At 37.3% G+C, this 19592-nt stretch overlaps 1 protein-coding gene across 4 annotated transcripts in view; it reads left to right on the forward strand.

Annotated features, from left to right (window-relative positions):
• Positions 1 to 395: 395 nt before the first annotated feature.
• Positions 396 to 19592, forward strand: part of LOC127444876 (rho guanine nucleotide exchange factor 7-like) — a 52290-nt gene continuing 33093 nt past the window's right edge. For all 4 annotated transcript variants that reach the window (XR_007897888.1, XM_051704485.1, XM_051704486.1 and 1 more), the window contains exons 1-6: positions 396 to 731; positions 2919 to 3002; positions 9245 to 9329; positions 9542 to 9675; positions 11293 to 11494; positions 18897 to 18985. Coding sequence is in view for 3 of the 4 variants with exons in the window: in XM_051704485.1 (XP_051560445.1) it covers positions 567 to 731; positions 2919 to 3002; positions 9245 to 9329; positions 9542 to 9675; positions 11293 to 11494; positions 18897 to 18985 (759 nt within the window). In the remaining variant the exon portion in view is untranslated. The remainder of the gene's footprint in view (positions 732 to 2918; positions 3003 to 9244; positions 9330 to 9541; positions 9676 to 11292; positions 11495 to 18896; positions 18986 to 19592) is intronic.

The following is a 19592-nucleotide window of genomic DNA, read 5'->3' on the forward strand; positions in this document are numbered from 1 at the left end:
CCTTGGACTTTATAGAAGTATGCAGTCTGCAAAGCATAATATTGGCTTTTATTCAAGAGTTCATTTAAACTGTTTAAATTGACTTACTACCCAATAGTTTGTATATGTCTCCACCCGTAGACGTGTGATATTAAATATATTGACTAATATCATGTCCTAATGTTCTTCTTTCACGTGCAGTCTAGTCTTGATAAATCCTTGATATTTCAATGTTTTTGTTTCCCCACGTCTGTAAAGTATTGAGTGTCTCGCGCTGCATGAACAGGGTATCATATGGCGGGAAATTATTGTAGGTTGTTGATTTTGGTTGGTTTATAACACAATGACCAGCTGACATCCTGCCAGATGAAAAGAAGAGAACGAAACCGGACCTGCCAGATAAACCAAAACAAATCGTCATCTCTCACATCCAGGGGAGAGGAGGGATCAGATCCCTTGATCTGAATATCCTGCTGGTGTGGATAACACAGGATATCTGTCGTTTCAAGCGCCTTTTTCATTTACATTTTTGCCTTTAACTTCGCTTATGGGCTTATCTCTTTTGAGATTTGACTGCATACGAAGTCATGAATTCGGCCGAACAGACCATCACATGGTTAATAACGCTGGGTGTCCTGGAATCACCCAAAAAGACGCTATCGGATCCTGAAGGGTTTTTACAAGCATCCCTCAGAGATGGAGTGGTTTTGTGTAAACTATTGGAACGGCTGCGACCCGGTTCGGTTCACACGGTAAGATATTGGTTTTTGAGCCCAGGTAGTTCCATACTTGTGAAATAGATCAAAACGCAAACATTAACGCGGGTGTTTTGTGGAGCCGATACTCACACGACTCTTGTATTTGTCTCCTCCAGTCTCGAGAGCGCTCGGTCGGTGTCCGCGCGCTTTACGCACGAGAGATTTGTTTTTTGCTGCACGCGCTAGAATTAATCAGCGGTAAATGTGAACATTATCATTAAGGTTTATTTCTGTTTTTTATTTTTTCTTCTTCTTCTTTTGCTACACGTTATTTTTAATCTAAGTTCTATCCATGTTTTGTAAAATAGGGATTAGTTAAAAATGATGTAAACATCAATTGTTGTGACGTTGCAAGAGAGGTTAATGTGAATATTTCATAATCATAATTAAAACGTGATCAAAATAATAAGATTTACGTGACAACCAGTATATCAAAATGATCTTGGCATTCATCCATATGAGTTGGCCGCCATTGACAGAGAGAGAGAGAGAGAGAACAACCACAGGAACAGCAAATCGCTTGTGGACTGGGGACAATTTTTCAGCACATTTATATTTATTTTTTAAATTATAAATAGTTTATTTGCCAATGGGGGCAGAGTAATTGACTGCATATGTCTCTGCTTTAATGATATTTAATCTGGTGGAATGTCCTTTTTTCAGGGAACGTTACTTATTTTAATTGTGTAGAGTTTATTATTAATTGTAGGTAGGCCTAATATATATATCAGCCACAACATTAAAACCACCTGCCTAATATTGTGTAGGTCCCCCTCGTGCCGCCAAAACAGCGCCAACCAGCATCTCAGAATAGATGCTATTCTTCTCACCACAATTGTACAGAGCGGTTATCTGAGTTACCGTAGACTTTGTCAGTTTGAACCAGTCTGGCCATTCTCTGTTGACCTCTCTCATCAACAAGGCATTTCTGTCCACAGAACTGCTGCTCACTGGATGTTTTTTGTTTTTGGCACCATTCGGAGTAAATTCTAGAGACTGTTGTGCGTGAAAATCCCAAAAGATAAGCATTTACAGAAATACTCAAACCAGCCAATCTGGCACCAACAATCATGCCATGGGCCAAATCACTGAGATCACATTTTCTCCCCATTCTGATGGTTGATGTGAACATTAACTGAAGCTCCTGACCCGTATCTGCATGATTTTATGCACTGCAGCCACACGATTTGCTGATTAGAGAATCGCATAGATGATTGTTGGTGCCATACGGGCTGGTTTGAGTATTTCTGTAACTGCTGATCTCCTGGGATTTTCACGCACAACAATCTTTAGAATTTACTCTGAGTGGTGCCAAAAACAAAAAACATCCAGTGAGTGGCAGTTCTGTGGACAGAAATGCCTTGTTAATGAGAGAGGTCAACAGAGAATGGCCAGACTGGTTTGAACTGACAAAGTCTACGGTAACTCAGATAACCGCTCTGTACAATTGTGGTGAGAAGAATATAATATCAGAATGCTATTCTGAGATGCTGGTTGGTGCTGTTTTGGCAGCACGAGGGGGACCTACACAATATTAGGCAGGTGGTTTAATGTTATGGCTGATCGGTGTGTATATATATGCATTGCAGCTTCGATAGAAATGATTAAATCTAATGAGTTAGTTATTTAAAAAAATAATTGTTATTATGGACCACGTGGCTCTGTCAACCACAGTCAGAGTGCTTCAATTAGAGCTGGGAGTCGATTCCTCAAAGAATCGATTCTTAAAAATCACTTCAAAAGAATGCAAAAGGCAAAACAAGGTGCAGAAGATAAGTACTATGCATTCTAACGAATAAATACGATTCCAGTGAGACTGAACAAGGAATGCTGCAATCAAATACCAGGTTCCAATGTGGCACTGTCCCATCCGAAAACTGTTACACTGTATCAACAGTCAGTATCGCATTAATTTGACTTTGCTAAGAAAGGTGAGGTGATGTTTGCCTGTGCCAGCATGCCCCTCACACTGAACCCATCCTCAAGCCATTAGAGCACGTCATTTCCGCTATTCTTCCGCCAAGTTCCCGATGCAGAATAAGTGCCTTTTTTTAAGAGACGAGACGATGACCAATGACAAACAAATGTGGATTTCCCACATAATTTTGAGTTTATTGTTCGAGCAACCTGTTTAAACGTACTGCTCGGGAGCGGATTTATATCTGTCGGCTTTATTTTCAGATTCATCAGGACCCGCGGAAGGAGAGCGAGTGTTTGAGCAATATCAGAGAGTTTGTGAAAGGCTGTGCATATCATCACATAGAGGTGAGTGCTGCATGACATTTGAGCTTCTGTTTTCAGTCGTGCATTTCATTTGCATGCTCATTTATATTTCTGATCATAGATTCAGTGACTTGTTTGTGTGGTTTCGAGCAAATCAGGTCGCCAGACTGGGTCTCAGCTGGAGTTGGGAGCAGACTAATCCTGTGTGTTTTGCTTATAGTAAACAGAATTGCACACAATGTAAGCAGAGTAAAGACTGAAACCATGGCATTGCTTTATTGTTTTTGGTTTTTTTTCTGTTCAGCTGCTACAATGTCTCTTTTGTAGCTGTGCAGCAATTTGCAGTCTTTTGTGTTCGCTTCAAAATCTACAATAATGCACACTGCATCACACAGACCTATCTGTATTTAGTCCATCTGTATTGTTGATATTTATGGTAATTGTGTTTCTTTCTTCTGCAGAACACAGACAAAGATTTTTGAAGAATATCTAAGCTCTGCAGGGCCATACAATGCAAGTGAATGGTGGCCAGAACTTTAAAACTCCAAAAAGGACATAAATGCAGCATAAAAGTAATCCATATGACTCCAGTGGTTTAATCCATGTCTTCTGATGCGATCCAGGCGGTTTTGGGTGAGAACAGACCAAAATGTACCAAAACTGATTGGATCACTTCAGAAGATATGGAGTAAACCACTGGAGTCTTGTAGATTACTTTTTTGCTGCCTTTATGTGCTTTTTGGAGCTTTAAAATTTTGGCAAAAATTCACTTGCATTGTATGAACCTAATCTTTCTTTGTGTTCTCCAGAAGATAGAAAGATATACACACCTGTGATGGCATAGCAGTCGTGATCACTGTCACGACTGCTATGTTGATCGGAACTGCACCCAAGAATTTCACACACCATTGCACTTGTGTATATGGCTGTGTGACAATAAAGTGATTTGATTTGATTTGATTTGAAAAGATGAGAGAATTTAAATTTTTGCTTGAACTATCCCTTTAACATGGACTGATGGATTACATTTCATAAATGTCTAAAGGATTTTGAAATTTCAGAATTAACACTTTCCCTACTGTAATTAACAGGTCTGAAACTCCCTGTTAACTGTCATTGTCAGGTCATATTTAATCAAAGGCATTCAAATGTTGTTGTTGTTGTTTTTTTAAAAAACATTTTTCTTCAAGTTAAGCACTTTGAAAAAAGTTGCAGTGCTGCGTAAAAGCATCATATACTATAAAGGTGACTCCGTTCATAAGTTTATGAACATGGTATTCTGGCAGCTCATTCTCCATTTAGAGCCCAAATGGGTCTTGGAGTGAGATTGGATCAGATCCATCTTCACCGGCACAGTATTTTTTATTGGGTAGGATTAGAGTCAGGGCTGTTGTTAAACCAATCAAAATACTTTCAGATTTGTTGGTTCAGATCCAGCTCTGCCTTCTTCCCTGCAGTTATGGGTGTTGTGTTGGAACAGTCAATAGTAACTCTGTTTGTTATTGAACTGCACACTGCTTTCAAGCTATACAGGAGACTGCATGCTGCTTCTTGAAAAGGCATGCAAGACAGTGCACAGTTCGCAGTCATAAATGATTCACATTATAATGCACTAAATTGTCATGCAACCTATGATTTACTGCAATTCTTGACGGCAGGCTTTTGCTCTGTAATGAGAAGACTGTGATTTTTTTTTTCTTCTCACAAATGCAGTGCAGTCGTATGCTGTTTCGAACTTGACGCCTTTCTCACCAACTGTTGTTTTGTCAAAAAAGCTCTCTATAAATCTAACTGTAATTTTTCTCACAAACACGACTGCGCTTGGTAACATTTGGCATCCTGATCTTTTACCTGAGATATTTCTTCCCACTGTGTGAATGTTGCCCTTCATGACATTTGTTGCTCTATATGAGTGTTGTTGTGTGGGACAGTTATGGCTTTGTGGGTGTGCGTTTCAGAGTGCAAGTGTCTTCATTTCTAGCCAGCTGTGAGAGGTTAAGATGGGCCCTCTATTGTGGTGAATGGACTTATTTGAATGGGCAGAGCTGCTAGTTCATTAATGGTGCTGTGGGGTTTGGCACAAGGCAAAGTGAAGAGAGGCACTTCACACTAAAACTGCTTTTTCAGAAGGCAGGGCTGGGTGCTTGGTTTAATCAGAAAGAGAGCCGAAGGGAATTTAGATTCACTGCGGTGATGGTGGATGATGTAAGTTAGATTTATTTGTGAAAAGGTGATAAAAAGATGTGAGTTTATTGTTTGCACATGGGAACTGAACTGTATATCAACAAATTCCACCTATGAAGAAAGAATTTTGATGATATCTTTTGTGTTTTTCTTTTTTGAGAGAATAGATGTCATCCGATAGTGGATTTTGGAGATACCGATAACAAAGATGGCGGAAAAGGCTGATAACCGATTAGTTGGCCGGTAGTTCTTAAATTTGATTTATAGAATGTAAAAACACTTTATTAGTCTTTCCTTACTGTGACGGGCACAAACATGGAGGCTACAAGATTCCAAAATAAATAAAATGTATTTGTGTTTACCACAGTATATGAGGGTGTGAGTGCAATGCAGGTTTTTCGGCGCGGCTCAGGTGAGAGACCAGTGGTTGTCCCGTTCTGCTCACGCGCTGCGGCTGGCAGATACACTGCATGGTTTAATCCCAATGGCTAGTCCATACTTGTATCCCAGTCCAACAGTGGCAGAAGAATGATTACTTCATTGTTGAAATAAAACGCATAACTGAGCCTGAGTGAGACGCTGGCAACTTTCCGTGATTTTTTAACAGCAGGACCAATGTGAGTAGAATGCATGGAAAAAAAGAAATATTTTCAGATAAAAAAAAACCAAACATAACACGATAAACATGCATTAAAATAGTCGTGTCTTTAGTATCTAAACAGAAATGTGCTTTTCTACTTACCCGTGACACAAAAGCATCTTGTCTGTCAATATTTCTGGCCTCGCTCGATTTTAATTCCCAAAGGCGGCAAAACCTGCAGTTTCAGAAATACTCCGATTCAAAATGTGCACCACATAACGTAAAGCTTGGTCATACTTTAAATACAAAACAATCATTTTAATGTTACTTTATCATATTATCTTAACCTATGATAAAGAATTTCATTCAGTAAAATGTTCCTGAGCTGGAAACGGGACCATGTATGAACTTGTAAAGCCTTGCCACTTTGATTAAACCGATATAAAACTAGCTAAAAATTTCAATTTCCTTTCAATTTGCCAAGTATAATATAAAAAAACACAAAGAAAATGTAAAAAACAAATGTGTCTTATTTTAAATTCTGTGTCCAAATGAACATTTTCTGTCGATCCTGCTAGATGTCCGTTATTTCTGTCACTGGCCGAGTCTCTCATTGTGGATTATGCATGTGTGCATGTGTATGTGAATGAAATGTATTTTAATAGATTTTATTTTTATCTTTTGTATGTGGTAGTTTTTAATTACATTATTAGATGACATGTTGTATAATTTTATCAGAGAAAATGTACTGCTTCTAATTTAAGAAATATTTTACTGTTAATTATTAAGTCAATCTAACAAAAATTATTAGGTAAACTGAAGATCTTATTTCCTTGGGTATATTTTAATCAATGTGGAGGAATTAGTAATTAATACCCCCAAAATAAATTTTTTTCAGTGTGATCTCGTTACGTTAAATGAGATCAAACGACTATTCGACAACAAAAATGTTTGTCGACAATTTTTTTTTTTGTTTTTTGTTTTTTTTTGTCGACGATGTTATCGATAATGTCGACTAATCGTTTCAGCCCTAATTTTGTAATTCTAAAAAATTCTGCAAAGTTTCAAAAAATCAAAGTGCATGACAAAGTTATTGACTCCCAAAAGAAAGAACCGATTCTGAACACCTGATACGAGTCATTAGTAATTCCAGACTTACTTCCTGTACTAATCTACATAATTTGGTAACAAAAAACCCGCCTCTGGTCTTCATTGGCTGTTCGCGAACAGCTTTGACCCGCCCTCAAACATTACACTAAGCGGTAGACCAGTCACAACAGACTGGGACATCTGACCAATCAGAGCAGAGTATGCTCTCTGAAAGGAGGAGTTTAGAATGAATCCTTTAGAACGGATCATTGAACGAGTCGTTTTTGACACTGGGAAAAAAGGTAATGCTGCAATTTAAATTATGAGCAAATTAAAGTGTTTTTTGACCTTGGATGCATGTAAATCTATTGTATGAGACCTTTAAAACAATATTAGGCACGTTTAAAAACCATAATAGGTGCTTTTTAAAACAAATACTTCAACAGTGGTAACACTGTAGTTAATACAATCTTATTTTTAATTTTAAAAGAACATTTACTAAATCGTATCCTGTATACAGTACCTCACTGGCTGATTAATTACCAAAATCACAAGCAGTATTGGGCAAGAACAAACAAAATAAGTTGATTATTAGGCGAGAAGGATAACAAGTATATAATTATACATATACATACATATTTAGTAATTATGACCCTGCCAACCAGTTGTGAACATTGTATTACGCTTTATGTTGAATATATTCATAAGTACAACAATAAGATGTGCTTCACTTATGTTTTACTATCTGATTTTAATTAATAACTTACATTGAAATGCTTTCCTTGACGTCATCATGGTGAAAATATGCCGATCGCTCGTGGTGTGGGCTCTTGAGTCCTAAGCGTGATGAACTCTGGGATACACTTAGCCTGCTCCAAAGCAGCATTCGGGCTAGTGTGGGTTAAGTGCTCTGAGATTTGGCATGTTTCAGACATGGGACAGTCTTGAATACTTACTTGCTGCCGTGTGCATGTGCACTTAAATGAAAAATGAAAATCCTCTCATCATTTTCTCACCCTCATGCCATCCCAGATGTGTATGATGTTTTTTCTTCTGCAGAACACAAACAAAGATTTTTAGAAGAATATCTCAGCTCTGTAGGTCCATATAATGCAAGTTAATGGTGGCCAGACCTTAGAGGTCCCGAAAAGGAGAGCTAGTTTTGCTTGTGAAAGGATCAGAGAGCTAGGCGTATGTGTCCAGATGGTCCAGAGACCAGCAGGTAGCCTGAGAACAAGCAACACACACAATTTCTCTTATGAAGTTTAGCAGAATCACATTCAGTCAGTCTCAGTTAAGCAAAAACAATCATAGAGTATTTCAAGATGCAAATGGACAAAAAAAAAAAAAGAAAAACTCTACCAAGGGGTGTTTGTGTGTGTAAATGTTGTGTGTACACATAAGGAAATATCACCTCAGTTGTATTGATAAGTATGGTCATCATTAGAGGAATGTTCCGGTTTTAATACAAGTTAAGCTCAATCGACAGCATTTGTGGCATAATGTTGATTACCACAAAAAATCATTTTGACTTGCCCCTCCTTTTCTTTAAAAAAAAAAAAAAGCAAAAATCTAGGTTCCAGTGAGGCACTTTCAGTCGAAGTGAATGGGGCCAATTTTTTAACGTTAAAACACTCACTTTTTCAAAAGTATAGCCACAAGATATAAACAATATGTGTGTAAAAATGATTTTAGTGTGATAAAATCACTTACTAACCTTTTCTGTGTAAAGTTAGCAAACCCTAAAATGACTGTAAAAATGACAATTTAAACAACTTTACAGCTCAAATAATGCATGAGTTTTAACAGAAGAATTTATGTTAGCGCTTTTATAAATTTATAAGCTTCACATTTTTGCCTTAAACCTTCCAAAAATTGGCCCCATTCACTTCTATTGTAAGTGCCTCGCTGTAACCTTGATTCTTGCTTTTTTTTTAAAGAAAAGGATGCACGAGTTGAAATGAATTTTTGTGGTAATTAACATTATGCCACAAATGCTGTCGATTGAGCTTAACTTGTATTGAACCCAGAATATGCTTTAATGTTTCTATTATGTTACCTGCCAATTCCGTCTCGCACAGTAAAATCAGTAAGGGAAGAGTTTGTATATGTAATGTGTCTGTCAGCAAAACTTTTTGTTTTGGCCATGGAAATGAAATGCTATTGAAGATGCTCATGTTTCTTTGTGAATGATTGTTTCTGTTCTGCTGTTTTGCATATGGCTTCTGTGTTTGCATATGTAGCATTAAATGGCAGGAGTTGTAATCCACCCTCTCCTAAAACTGTCTGTCCAAATGTAGATTTAGGCCTGAAGCTTTTCAACATGAATTCATTCATAATCCATCCGGCCTTCCATTTAATCAGCCTTGTCGAGAGCATTAACAAATAAAAACAGTGAAGAAAAATAATTATGAAATTTTTCTCTCTGCAGGTATTTGAGGCCAATGAGCTACTTCAGGGCCAGAACTTCACCAAGGTCTTGAATTGCTTGGTTGCTCTCAACAAAGCGACTTCAGGTAAGAAGTGTCTAAAACAACAACAGTAATCACTCGGTGGATTATGTGTTGTCTGACAAGTTAAGTTTCTGGGGTGATTTTTGTTTATTAGCAGCATTGACTGGCTGTAGATATGTGCGGTAGAGGTGTTGGTGTATATTAATGGTGTTCTTTTACTCTAGACATTGAGTGATTGGGCATTTATTTTGTGGATTATTACTCTCTGGTTGTAGATTGCGGTGGTAGGAGCGATTCTGTGTGTCTTCGTAATTCGTCTTCTCTCAGGATCAAGTCCTTTGACTCCATCAACTGTCTGTCCACTCACAGTAGATCCTCCAGACACAAGTACAACCAGTTCCGCAGTCTGGTGAGCATCACAACCATTCCAGATCAAAAAGAACCAGTCAGATTAAAACCTGTTTTATATTATTGAGGGCTATTCACACCAAACATGGTTTTGTGTCTGTTTGCACTGCTTTTTAATTTTTTGCTATGTTTATATGCGCTAGACGTATGTCTTTGACTAGAGGTCGACCAATAGTGGATTTTGCCGATACCCATTACTAAGGTGGTGGAAAAGCCGATAACGGATTGATCTGCCAACAGTTTGTTCAGATCAATCTAAATAATAATAAAAAATATCTTATTATTTCCTTACTATGAAGAGCACAGACATTGAGGCTACAAAATGAATAAAATCACATAAGCAGTTTGTCAACCAAAATCCCAATAATAAAGTGGGACTTTTTACAAGCCGGAAATACACCGGGTCTTTTATTTTGAAATGACAGAGTTTGCTCCGTAACAATGCTCTATAGGTGAGTATTTACCGAATGAAGCTTTTTACAGCGTATAGATTCACCAGATAAATAGTTTTTTACGTATATAATTCACCAGATGAGGTTTCTTGATAAGTAATTGTGACAAAGTCTCTGACTTTCTTGAGTTCTTTCTGAAGGAGGAAGCGGGTGCCGGGTAAACAATCCAACGTGAGTTTTATTTCTACATTTTTCAGCGTCAATCAACAAACTGCTGTTCAGCACAACATAAAATGTATAAGCACACAGTCAGCGTCGTGAATCTCTCTCTCTTATCACATCTCATCACAGTAATTTAAAAAAAATAAGGGAAAAAATGAAAATGAAATATCAGCAACTAATGGCATATATTTCTTCAGATAACCGATAGTTTCGAAAAGCAACTTACTGGACTGATTAATCGGTAAAACCGATATATCGGTCTAACTCTTTGACCATTGCGCCACATCTTGTTTTTTCAGCATATCATGCAGGAGCACCTTGTTTTTAGGACAGTGTGTCAAGTTAAAGGTGCTGTAAGCAATTTTAGCCATTCTGAAACTTCCACCAATCTTAGGTGTTGATTAGCCACGCCCCCACTTAAACTCAGCACTCCGAAGTAGGGATGTGCCACGGTGGTCGACTAATCGACTAGTCGTCCAACAACTGACTAGTCGAGTAGTGTGGTCGACTACTAGCATTAATATTTTAAGTGCTGGCGGTTTTAATGAGAGATGCAATTCTCAAATTAATTGAGCAATACAACTTCTTGGAGAGCGTTTTTGCATGACGAAAGCTTGCTGAGCTTAAGAGTGAATATTAGACAGCACAGTAAAACCTTCTGCAAGAAGTTTCCTCTCTTTAATGCTTTAAGTGTAGGCCATTTATGCACCGCAGCTGTTTTAGCCATCAAAGTGTCGCATCAACAGTACAAAACGATCACTGTCGGACATTAAGACTGATGTGAGACTGTTGTATTAGAGCAGATGGAGGGTTTTTATATGCCACTGATGTACAGTAAGTGAATTATAAATATATTTTTTAGAACTCTATTTTATTCTTTGGGAGTGAAACTTTAGTTTTTTTATTTAGTGAATAATATATTTAGTGTTCTTTTAAATTGAGACATCGGTTGTTGTTTTTTATTCCAACCCCCACTCTCTTTGTCTGTATTTCTCTCTCTCTAGGACATGTCTGAAAACAATGGCCTTCATGTGCTGGTGAAAGCGAAGTTTAACTTCCAGCAGACCAATGAGGACGAGTTGTCCTTCAGTAAGGGTGACATCATCCAGGTGACACGGCAGGAGGAGGGCGGCTGGTGGGAGGGGACTCTCAATGGCAAGGCCGGCTGGTTTCCTAGCAACTATGTCAAAGAGATCAAAGGCTCTGGTTAGTGTTTGTCACTTTGAAACATTTAAAAGGTTTTGTTGCATTGTCATTTATTGCAACTTATGTGGTTATTAACTCAGACTCTTATTGGCTGCCGTGGAGAAGAGAACAGAATAAAATGACTCTGCTACAATACCAGGAAAGCGAAATTAGCTTTTGTTACTTATATACCACAGACTGCCACTGAAAACAGAGGAGATGAAGAGAAGAGTTTTGTAGACTCCATTTACCTGCTGACTGACTTCTGTGTCTTAGTGCTACCATAAGATGTTCATAAATGACCTGCTGACTGTATAAATACACTAGGAATCTAACCAGACTGCTACAGACATCTGCGTTTTAGGCTTTAAACATTGTAGCCCTATTCGAAATATTCGGGTGATTTTAAAAGCTTCATTTTATGTGGACTGTTTGAGATGTTATGCGTTAAGCATGTGAAATCTGCCCACACTCATGGGTCCATTAAAAAGGTGATGAAAAGAAGACTTACAGGCTTAAGGAAACTGTACCAGAAAAGAACTGAAAGGCTGTTGTCCGCAAAATCTAAAAACAGTGAGATTATATGAACACTACAGACATACCAGGGAGAAAAATTGTGCACATCCCACCCAAAATGGGTACAGGTGCCAAACACAATGCAGCAAACTTAGAGTAGAGTAAATGTTCGCACATTTCATCTGAAGACCTTAAAGATTGAAATGTAAAACTTGTAAGAGCCGTTAAAGCCCCTGCACACTTCATATGAAATCAAAGAACGAACGGATATGACGTTACTTAGAACAAAATCTGGCCAAAAAGGTGTTTTTGAGTTTTAAATTAAATTAGATTTAAATCGATTCTTAATTCACGACTCAAAACAATTCGATTCAATAAAAAGAGCACTGTATGTCAATATATATATATATATATATATATATATATATATATATATATATATACACACACACACACACACATACATACATACAGTTGTGCTCAAAAGTTTGCACACCCTGGCAGAAATTGTGAAATTTTGGCATTGATTTTGAAAATATGACTGATCATGCAGAAAAACTGTCTTTTATTTAAGGATAATGATCATATGAAGCCATTTATTATCACATAGTTGTTTGGCTCCTTTTTAAATCATAATGATAACAGAAATCACCCAAATGGCCCTGATCAAAAGTTTACATACCCTTGAATGTTTGGCCTTGTTACAGACACACAAGGTGACACACACAGGTTTAAATGGCAATTAAAGGTTCATTTCCAACACCTGTGGCTTTTTAAATTGCAATTAGTGTCTGTGTATAAATAGTCAATGAGTTTGTTAGCTCTCACGTGGATGCACTGAGCAGGCTAAATACTGAGCCATGGGGAGCAGAAAATAACTGTCAAAAGACCTGCGTAACAAGGTAATGGAACTTTATAAAGATGGAAAAGGATATAAAAAGATATCCAAAGCTTTGAAAATGCCAGTCAGTACACATCAATCACTTATTAAGAAGTGGAAAATTCAGGGATCTCTTGATACCAATCCAAGGTCAGGTAGACCAAGAAAGATTTCAGCCACAACTGCCAGAAGAATTGTTCGGGATACAAAAAAAACCCACAGGTAACCTCAGGAGAAATACAGGCTGCTCTGGAAAAAGACGGTGTGGTTGTTTCAAGGAGCACAATACAACGATACTTGAACAAAAATTAGCTACATGGTCGAGTTGCCAGAAAGAAGCCTTTACTGCGCCAATGCCACAAAAAAGCCCGGTTACAATATGCCCAATGACACCTTGACACGCCTCACAGCTTCTGGCACACTGTAATTTGGAGTGATGAGACCAAAATGGAGCTTTATGGTCACAACCATAAGTGCTATGTTTGGAGAGGGGTCAACAAGGCCTATAGAGAAAAGAATACCATCCCCACTGTGAAGCATGGTGATGGCTCACTGATGTTTTGGGGGTGTGTGAGCTCTAAAGGCACGGGGAATCTTGTGAAAATTGATGGCAAGATGAATGCAGCATGTTATCAGAAAATACTGGCAGACGATTTGCATTCTTCTGCATGAAAGCTGCGCATGGGACGCTCTTGGACTTTCCAGCATGACAATGACCCTAAGCACAAGGCCAAGTTGACCATCCAGTGGTTACAGCAGAAAAAGGTGAAGGTTCTGGAGTGGCCATCACAGTCTCCTGACCTTAATATCATCGAGCCACTCTGGGGAGATCTCAAACGTGCGGTTCATGCAAGACAACCAAAGACTTTGCATGACCTGGCGGCATTTTGCCAAGACGAATGGGCAGCTATACCACCTGCAAGAATTTGGGGCCTCATAGACAACTATTACAAAAGACTGCACGCTGTCATTGATGCTAAAGGGGGCAATACACAGTATTAAGAACTACGGGTTTTTTCTTTGTTGCCATGTTTTGTTTTATGATTGTGCCATTCTGTTATAACCTACATTTGAATATGAATCCCATAAGAAAAAAAAAAGAAATGTGTTTTGCCTGCTCACTCATGTTTTCTTTAAAAATGGTACATATATTATCAATTCTCCAAGGGTATGCAAACTTTTGAGCACAACTGTATATACATATATATACACACACACACACACATATATACACACACATATACATACATATATACATACATATATGTATATGTGTGTGTGTGTGTGTGTGTGTGTGTATATATATATATATATATATATATATACACACACACATACAATTAAGAATTAAGTAGAATTAAAATGGTGAAATAATAGGGTAAAGTGTTCTTAATATTTTTACATATATAACCACCACCCCCCCCCACCCCACCAAAACAAAGCACAAGGGCCAATCACAGAACCTAATACTGAAACAGTTGTTACAGTCCTTAAAAGGGGCCTACACACAGTTGTTTAGTGCATTTTCAACAGTAACAATAAGATGGAAAGTGTGCTGAAAAAATGTAAAGGATTGGGACTTTGAAGGTGGGGTATGCGATTCTAATCCAATACATGTCTTTTTGTCAAATTCAGCGAATATCTCCTCACAGTATGCTAGCTGTCCGTTCAGTGTGTGCGCTGTGTGTGTATGGAGGACCAGTGCATTATAATAAAAACAAGTATTGTGCTAGAGTGTAGAGATTAAAATATCCCTGTCCAAATATATTTTTACTTTTAAATCAATATTTGACCATAAGTCCAGTTTTGGTCAAATGCAGATGTTAAGCTACTGTTTTTGATTAAATGTAATGTCTTTGTTGATGTGGAACTTAAATAAATTGACCATGCATTTAATGTTAGAAAACGGAAAATGACTGTTAAGTTGCAGTTGTCATATTTTTTTATTACACTCTATTCGAAGTAATTTTATAGAACCGTTCTGTAAAATAGATTTTCATTAGGTTTTATAATGTGTTTATTACTTAAAATTTACAGAAAACATGAGTAAAAAACAAAAATTCTGTGTTTTTAAATAAATGCGCACAGAGCAGGAAAAATGTAAAAAAAAACAATTTAATGGTCAGTGTTTTGACACTGATAACTGTTTTTACACTGATATCTACTAAACACTCAAAACCGAAAAATAAATTGTGCAGTCGTGTTATAACACGCTGGATTCTTATAATTTAAAGTTACAGACTTTGACTGTATTTTTACAGCAGATTTATTGGAAAAACTTGGTCTTTCTGTATTTTACAGGTATATTCTCTTATTATGAAAAAGACGGTAAATGTCAGTAAAAAAAAATTTTTTTTTTACAGTGTACTTCAAATCATCTTAAGTAGTTAATACAGCTTATTTTACTGATCTTATGTAAACTTCTCATAGAATGAAGCATGAAGTCATTGATAAGAAATGTTTATGTCATATCACATAAGTTGATGTTTTACATGTAGTCTTGAGCATCTTAATATTTAAATGGTCCTCTAAACACTTCTAACAGCAGTGTGGCAGGTGTCTGAATGTTCGCAAACAGTATGTCGTTTCTCAGCTGTTTCAAACTTCTTTTTGGCTCTGAGTGAAGAAGCCCTTTACCGTGAGTGTGCCGAGCCTTAAGGGTATATTGCTTAGGTTCCGTCATCCTCCGGGCGATACTTAATTAGTTTTAGAGTGGTTCGCAAGAATTTTTTCTTTTATTTTTCAATGCTCCAATTAAATTCAGACCATCTCTTAGGTCCCCCAGCACATGCAGCGTGGTTGCTTAATGAATGCTAAACAGTCGCGGTTCACTATTTTACCTTTTATGCAATTCCAAATGTATCTAGCCATTAAACATTAATATACTGTACAATTACGATACTAATAAAATAATGTATCTATGCAGCACATCACCTCTGTCTTTCGAAGCATGCATGCACAAAACGCAGAGGCCAGCTGTGGTCCGATTATGTGGATAGGCTACATGCTTGACGAAGCCGGGCTGCAATCACATTATCTAGGTCTTTTAGTCCAACAAAAGTCGGTCTGGAGCAATTTCAGCCAGACTGAAGCGTTTACATTTTAAAAAGACAAATTATTGTTTTAGTCTGACTGGAATCTAAACATATTGATTGACTAGTAGTCAGTAACTTCTGCCACTAGTCAATTATTCAGTGCAACCCCCAGTCAGTACTGAGGTTTTGTTTTGGATATTTGAAAAAGAAAAAAACTTATCTCAATATATGCACATAGTAGTATAAACAAACCTCCCTGACCATTCTTGTTCTCCATTCCAAGCATAAATAGAATGTACACCCCATGATACCACACAGATGCTTCCCACACATGTATGGGAAAACAACCTTAATGTGTATTCAACTCAGCTTGAATGGAAATACTTTAGCATGACATTTCAGCCTGAACATCCAGGGCTGAACAGGAAGGAAACGCCATCTTAAAACAAAGACAGGAAGTGCTGCAGCCAGAAGACTCCACTACATCTTTCCTCTGAATATGGCTCCACACTCCTTTTCACTCCATACTTTGAGCTCAATTAGTGAACCAGACTCTCTTATATCATTTACATGTATTATAAATGCATGACAGATGTTTGCTGGGGTAGTAGACAGTAATAGTATTTTAATGTAATTTTAGGAGATGCGTTACATCTGCCAAATGGCTTCAGTTACGCCAAGGGACATAGTGTACTTGATAGCACCATTTTGGTTTGGTGCAGATTACATGATTAGAACTAAACTCTTACATTATCTGAAGAAAATGTTAGTGGTGCTTTCCTGTGCAAAACTTGACACCACAATGCTAGGGTGTTGTGGATGGTTGCCACATGTTGCTACAGTAAGTTAAATTGCTTAAGTTATAGCTATTAAAAGTAATAGCACACCTCGTCTCAATAAGCAGATTTGGGGTATCACTTATGTTTGTAGCACAAACGGTGCGGTACCAGGATGTGGCAAAGTTTAATACTTAGGGTTAGGGTCAGGATTTTAACACACCACTAACCCTAAAGACCAAAGTATTTTTCGTTTTTCTCTATGCGCACAATGCATGTGATGCAAATCTCATCATCAGCACAGTATGCGTAGCTTAGTTTTCTATACATGGGTATGGCCTAAGTATACTAAGGTTTTCCATGTGTTGGTACGTCTCGCGGACAGTCGCGTCAACGCCATATGTGCCTGGATTTGACTGTGCTAAAAGAGTTTCACAAAGCATTTGTGGTGTGCATTCGACATACACAACTGTGTAGGCTCACGTTCAAAAGAGTATATTTTGGCTGTGTCCGAAATTGCGTTCTGTCAGGAGTTTGTACTGCATTTGATAAAAATGTTACTTCTGCTGTTAAAAAAAAATACATTCTTTAGGAATGCAGGTAGTATAGAGTACAGGAGTATGAATACATTCCCAGACATACTTCATCCGGGAAAGTGTGCATTGTTCCGTGACTCGAATACTTGCAGTTCTCCGCAGTTTTTTATTTTATTTTTATTCAGCGTTTTGCATGCAACATATCTGCAGCTCCTGTGGCATTATAAAATAGTAAAAGGTCCAGTGGATGCGCTCTATAAATACTTGCCAGATGTAGCTGGTCATCTGGGTATTTCGTCTCTACTGTTTTATTTAACACTGAGGATTCAGTCACCCTACTCTATTCACATACTGTAGTGTGCTTTTGGCATACTATATAGTAAGAGTAGTGTTGTCAAATGTACCGGTACTCCGGTACTAGGTCGGTAATAAAATAAAAAATATGTCACAAGATCAGTGTTTCTGCAGTACCGGTAGAACCGAGCAATGACTCCATCAGATACCACACACGCGTGCTCTGTTACTCCTTTTACATTGAAATGCACAATTAATCAAATTAAAATCATGATATATCCTTGTGTGATTATAAAGCTGCGAAAGGCTGCAATCTTAGTCTGCATGAGCTGTGTTAAGCTGACCTCTCATACACTGGAATAACCTCAGACATTGAGAGTCATTCACGTTGTGTGAGATGCAAGAGCAGAGCACTAATCCACTGTGAAGTGCGCAGCACATGTAGACTATTCATTTATATAATTAAATCAAAGCATATGCGCTTTAACGATCACACACTGGGCCATGTAGCAAACTGTTTATCTGGAGAAGTGAAGTTTCTGTTAAACAAACATTAAAATAAAAGATCACGTAAAAATGAAAGCATGATTAAAAATAAAAGCTAGATGCTTGAAATTTAAGAAATTGCAACAGAAATATATTACAGCTGTATAGTAAAATGTAATATTCACTGTAGTAATATCAATAGTGAAAAAAATCGTAATAATAATATAAAAATAATAAAAAATTAAGCAATTACAAGCAAGAGTTCTGTTGTACTGAATAAAAGTTTGTTAAAAATATGCAATGTTATGTTGAAAAGTAATTGTTCTATTTTTTACTTGTTAAAAGTTTAAAATATATTTTTCTATTTTTCACTTAATTAATGAATTAATTTGATTAGACACCATTTTTATGATGAAATGTAATTAAACTTTAACACACTGAATTCTGGAAAAATAATAATAAAAAATAAAAAGATTTTGGAAAAAGTGAAACTGAGTCAAAATTTTACTTTAAATGGGGTAAAGGAGTGTGTTCAATAGCACATTACCATATTAACATATATAACATATTCTGTGGTATTGAAATTGGTATTGAGAACCATGAAATTTTACTGGTATGGGTACCAAATACTGACATTTTAACACTACAAAGGAAGTATGCATATTTCAATCAATGTAAGGAAAAAAACCCAGTAAGAATTAATATCTTGCACATGATCTTGAACTGAAGAGAGGAATATTTTGTAATATATTCCTGTTATCTCAGATCTCCCCCTCTAGGTATCTAAATCTAATATTCCTCCACTGACTGCAGGAGAGGTTTACTGTAATATTGAATCTCACAGAAAGAAAATGACTCCAGATGTTGAGCCTCCATTTGTTTTGTTTCTCTCTCAAACAGACAAATCTGTGTCTCCCAAGTCTGTATCACTGAAGAGTCCACCCAAGGGGTTTGAGACCACTAACTTCTGCAAGACTTACTATAATGTGGTAAGGGAGATGTGCTGCAGCACTGCATTATTGATACTGGCATGTAACACTTCCTACATGGATCAGGTTCATTATTTATGATGTGTGTTAGGTGGAAGAGGTGCTGCTTGGGAGTTTGTGTTGCACAGATATTTCCCTAACCAAATAATCACTGACACACACACACACACACACACACACACACACACACACACACACACACACACCTGTCTGTGCTTGGAAAAATAAGACCATTCTCCTGATACATGATTGTATAATTTACAAATGAGTTGTTTGAAGATATGATTCACAGGTTCTTGAGTAAAGGGGGTCAATGCAAAGCAAATGTTTTTGACTCCCGCTAATGTTTATCTAATGCAGCTTTATTAATTAAAGATTAAATTTTTAATAAGCCTTCTCTAAATCTGTCTGGACTTTCCCCTGAGCTGTTTGGACTCTGAACTGCACTCCTGAAATATTTGAACAGGGTAATGTGATATGGATTATTTTGCCTTTAACTATTAAGAGCATATTCAACTCGGGACTTAAGTAAATATCATAGTCCAAGTCTCTGTATCCATTGATATTATTGACATTGTTGCATACTGATGTGCAGGTATGTAGAGTG

Source organism: Myxocyprinus asiaticus, chromosome 8 (genome assembly GCF_019703515.2).
Source record: "Myxocyprinus asiaticus isolate MX2 ecotype Aquarium Trade chromosome 8, UBuf_Myxa_2, whole genome shotgun sequence".
NCBI lineage: Eukaryota > Metazoa > Chordata > Actinopteri > Cypriniformes > Catostomidae > Myxocyprinus > Myxocyprinus asiaticus.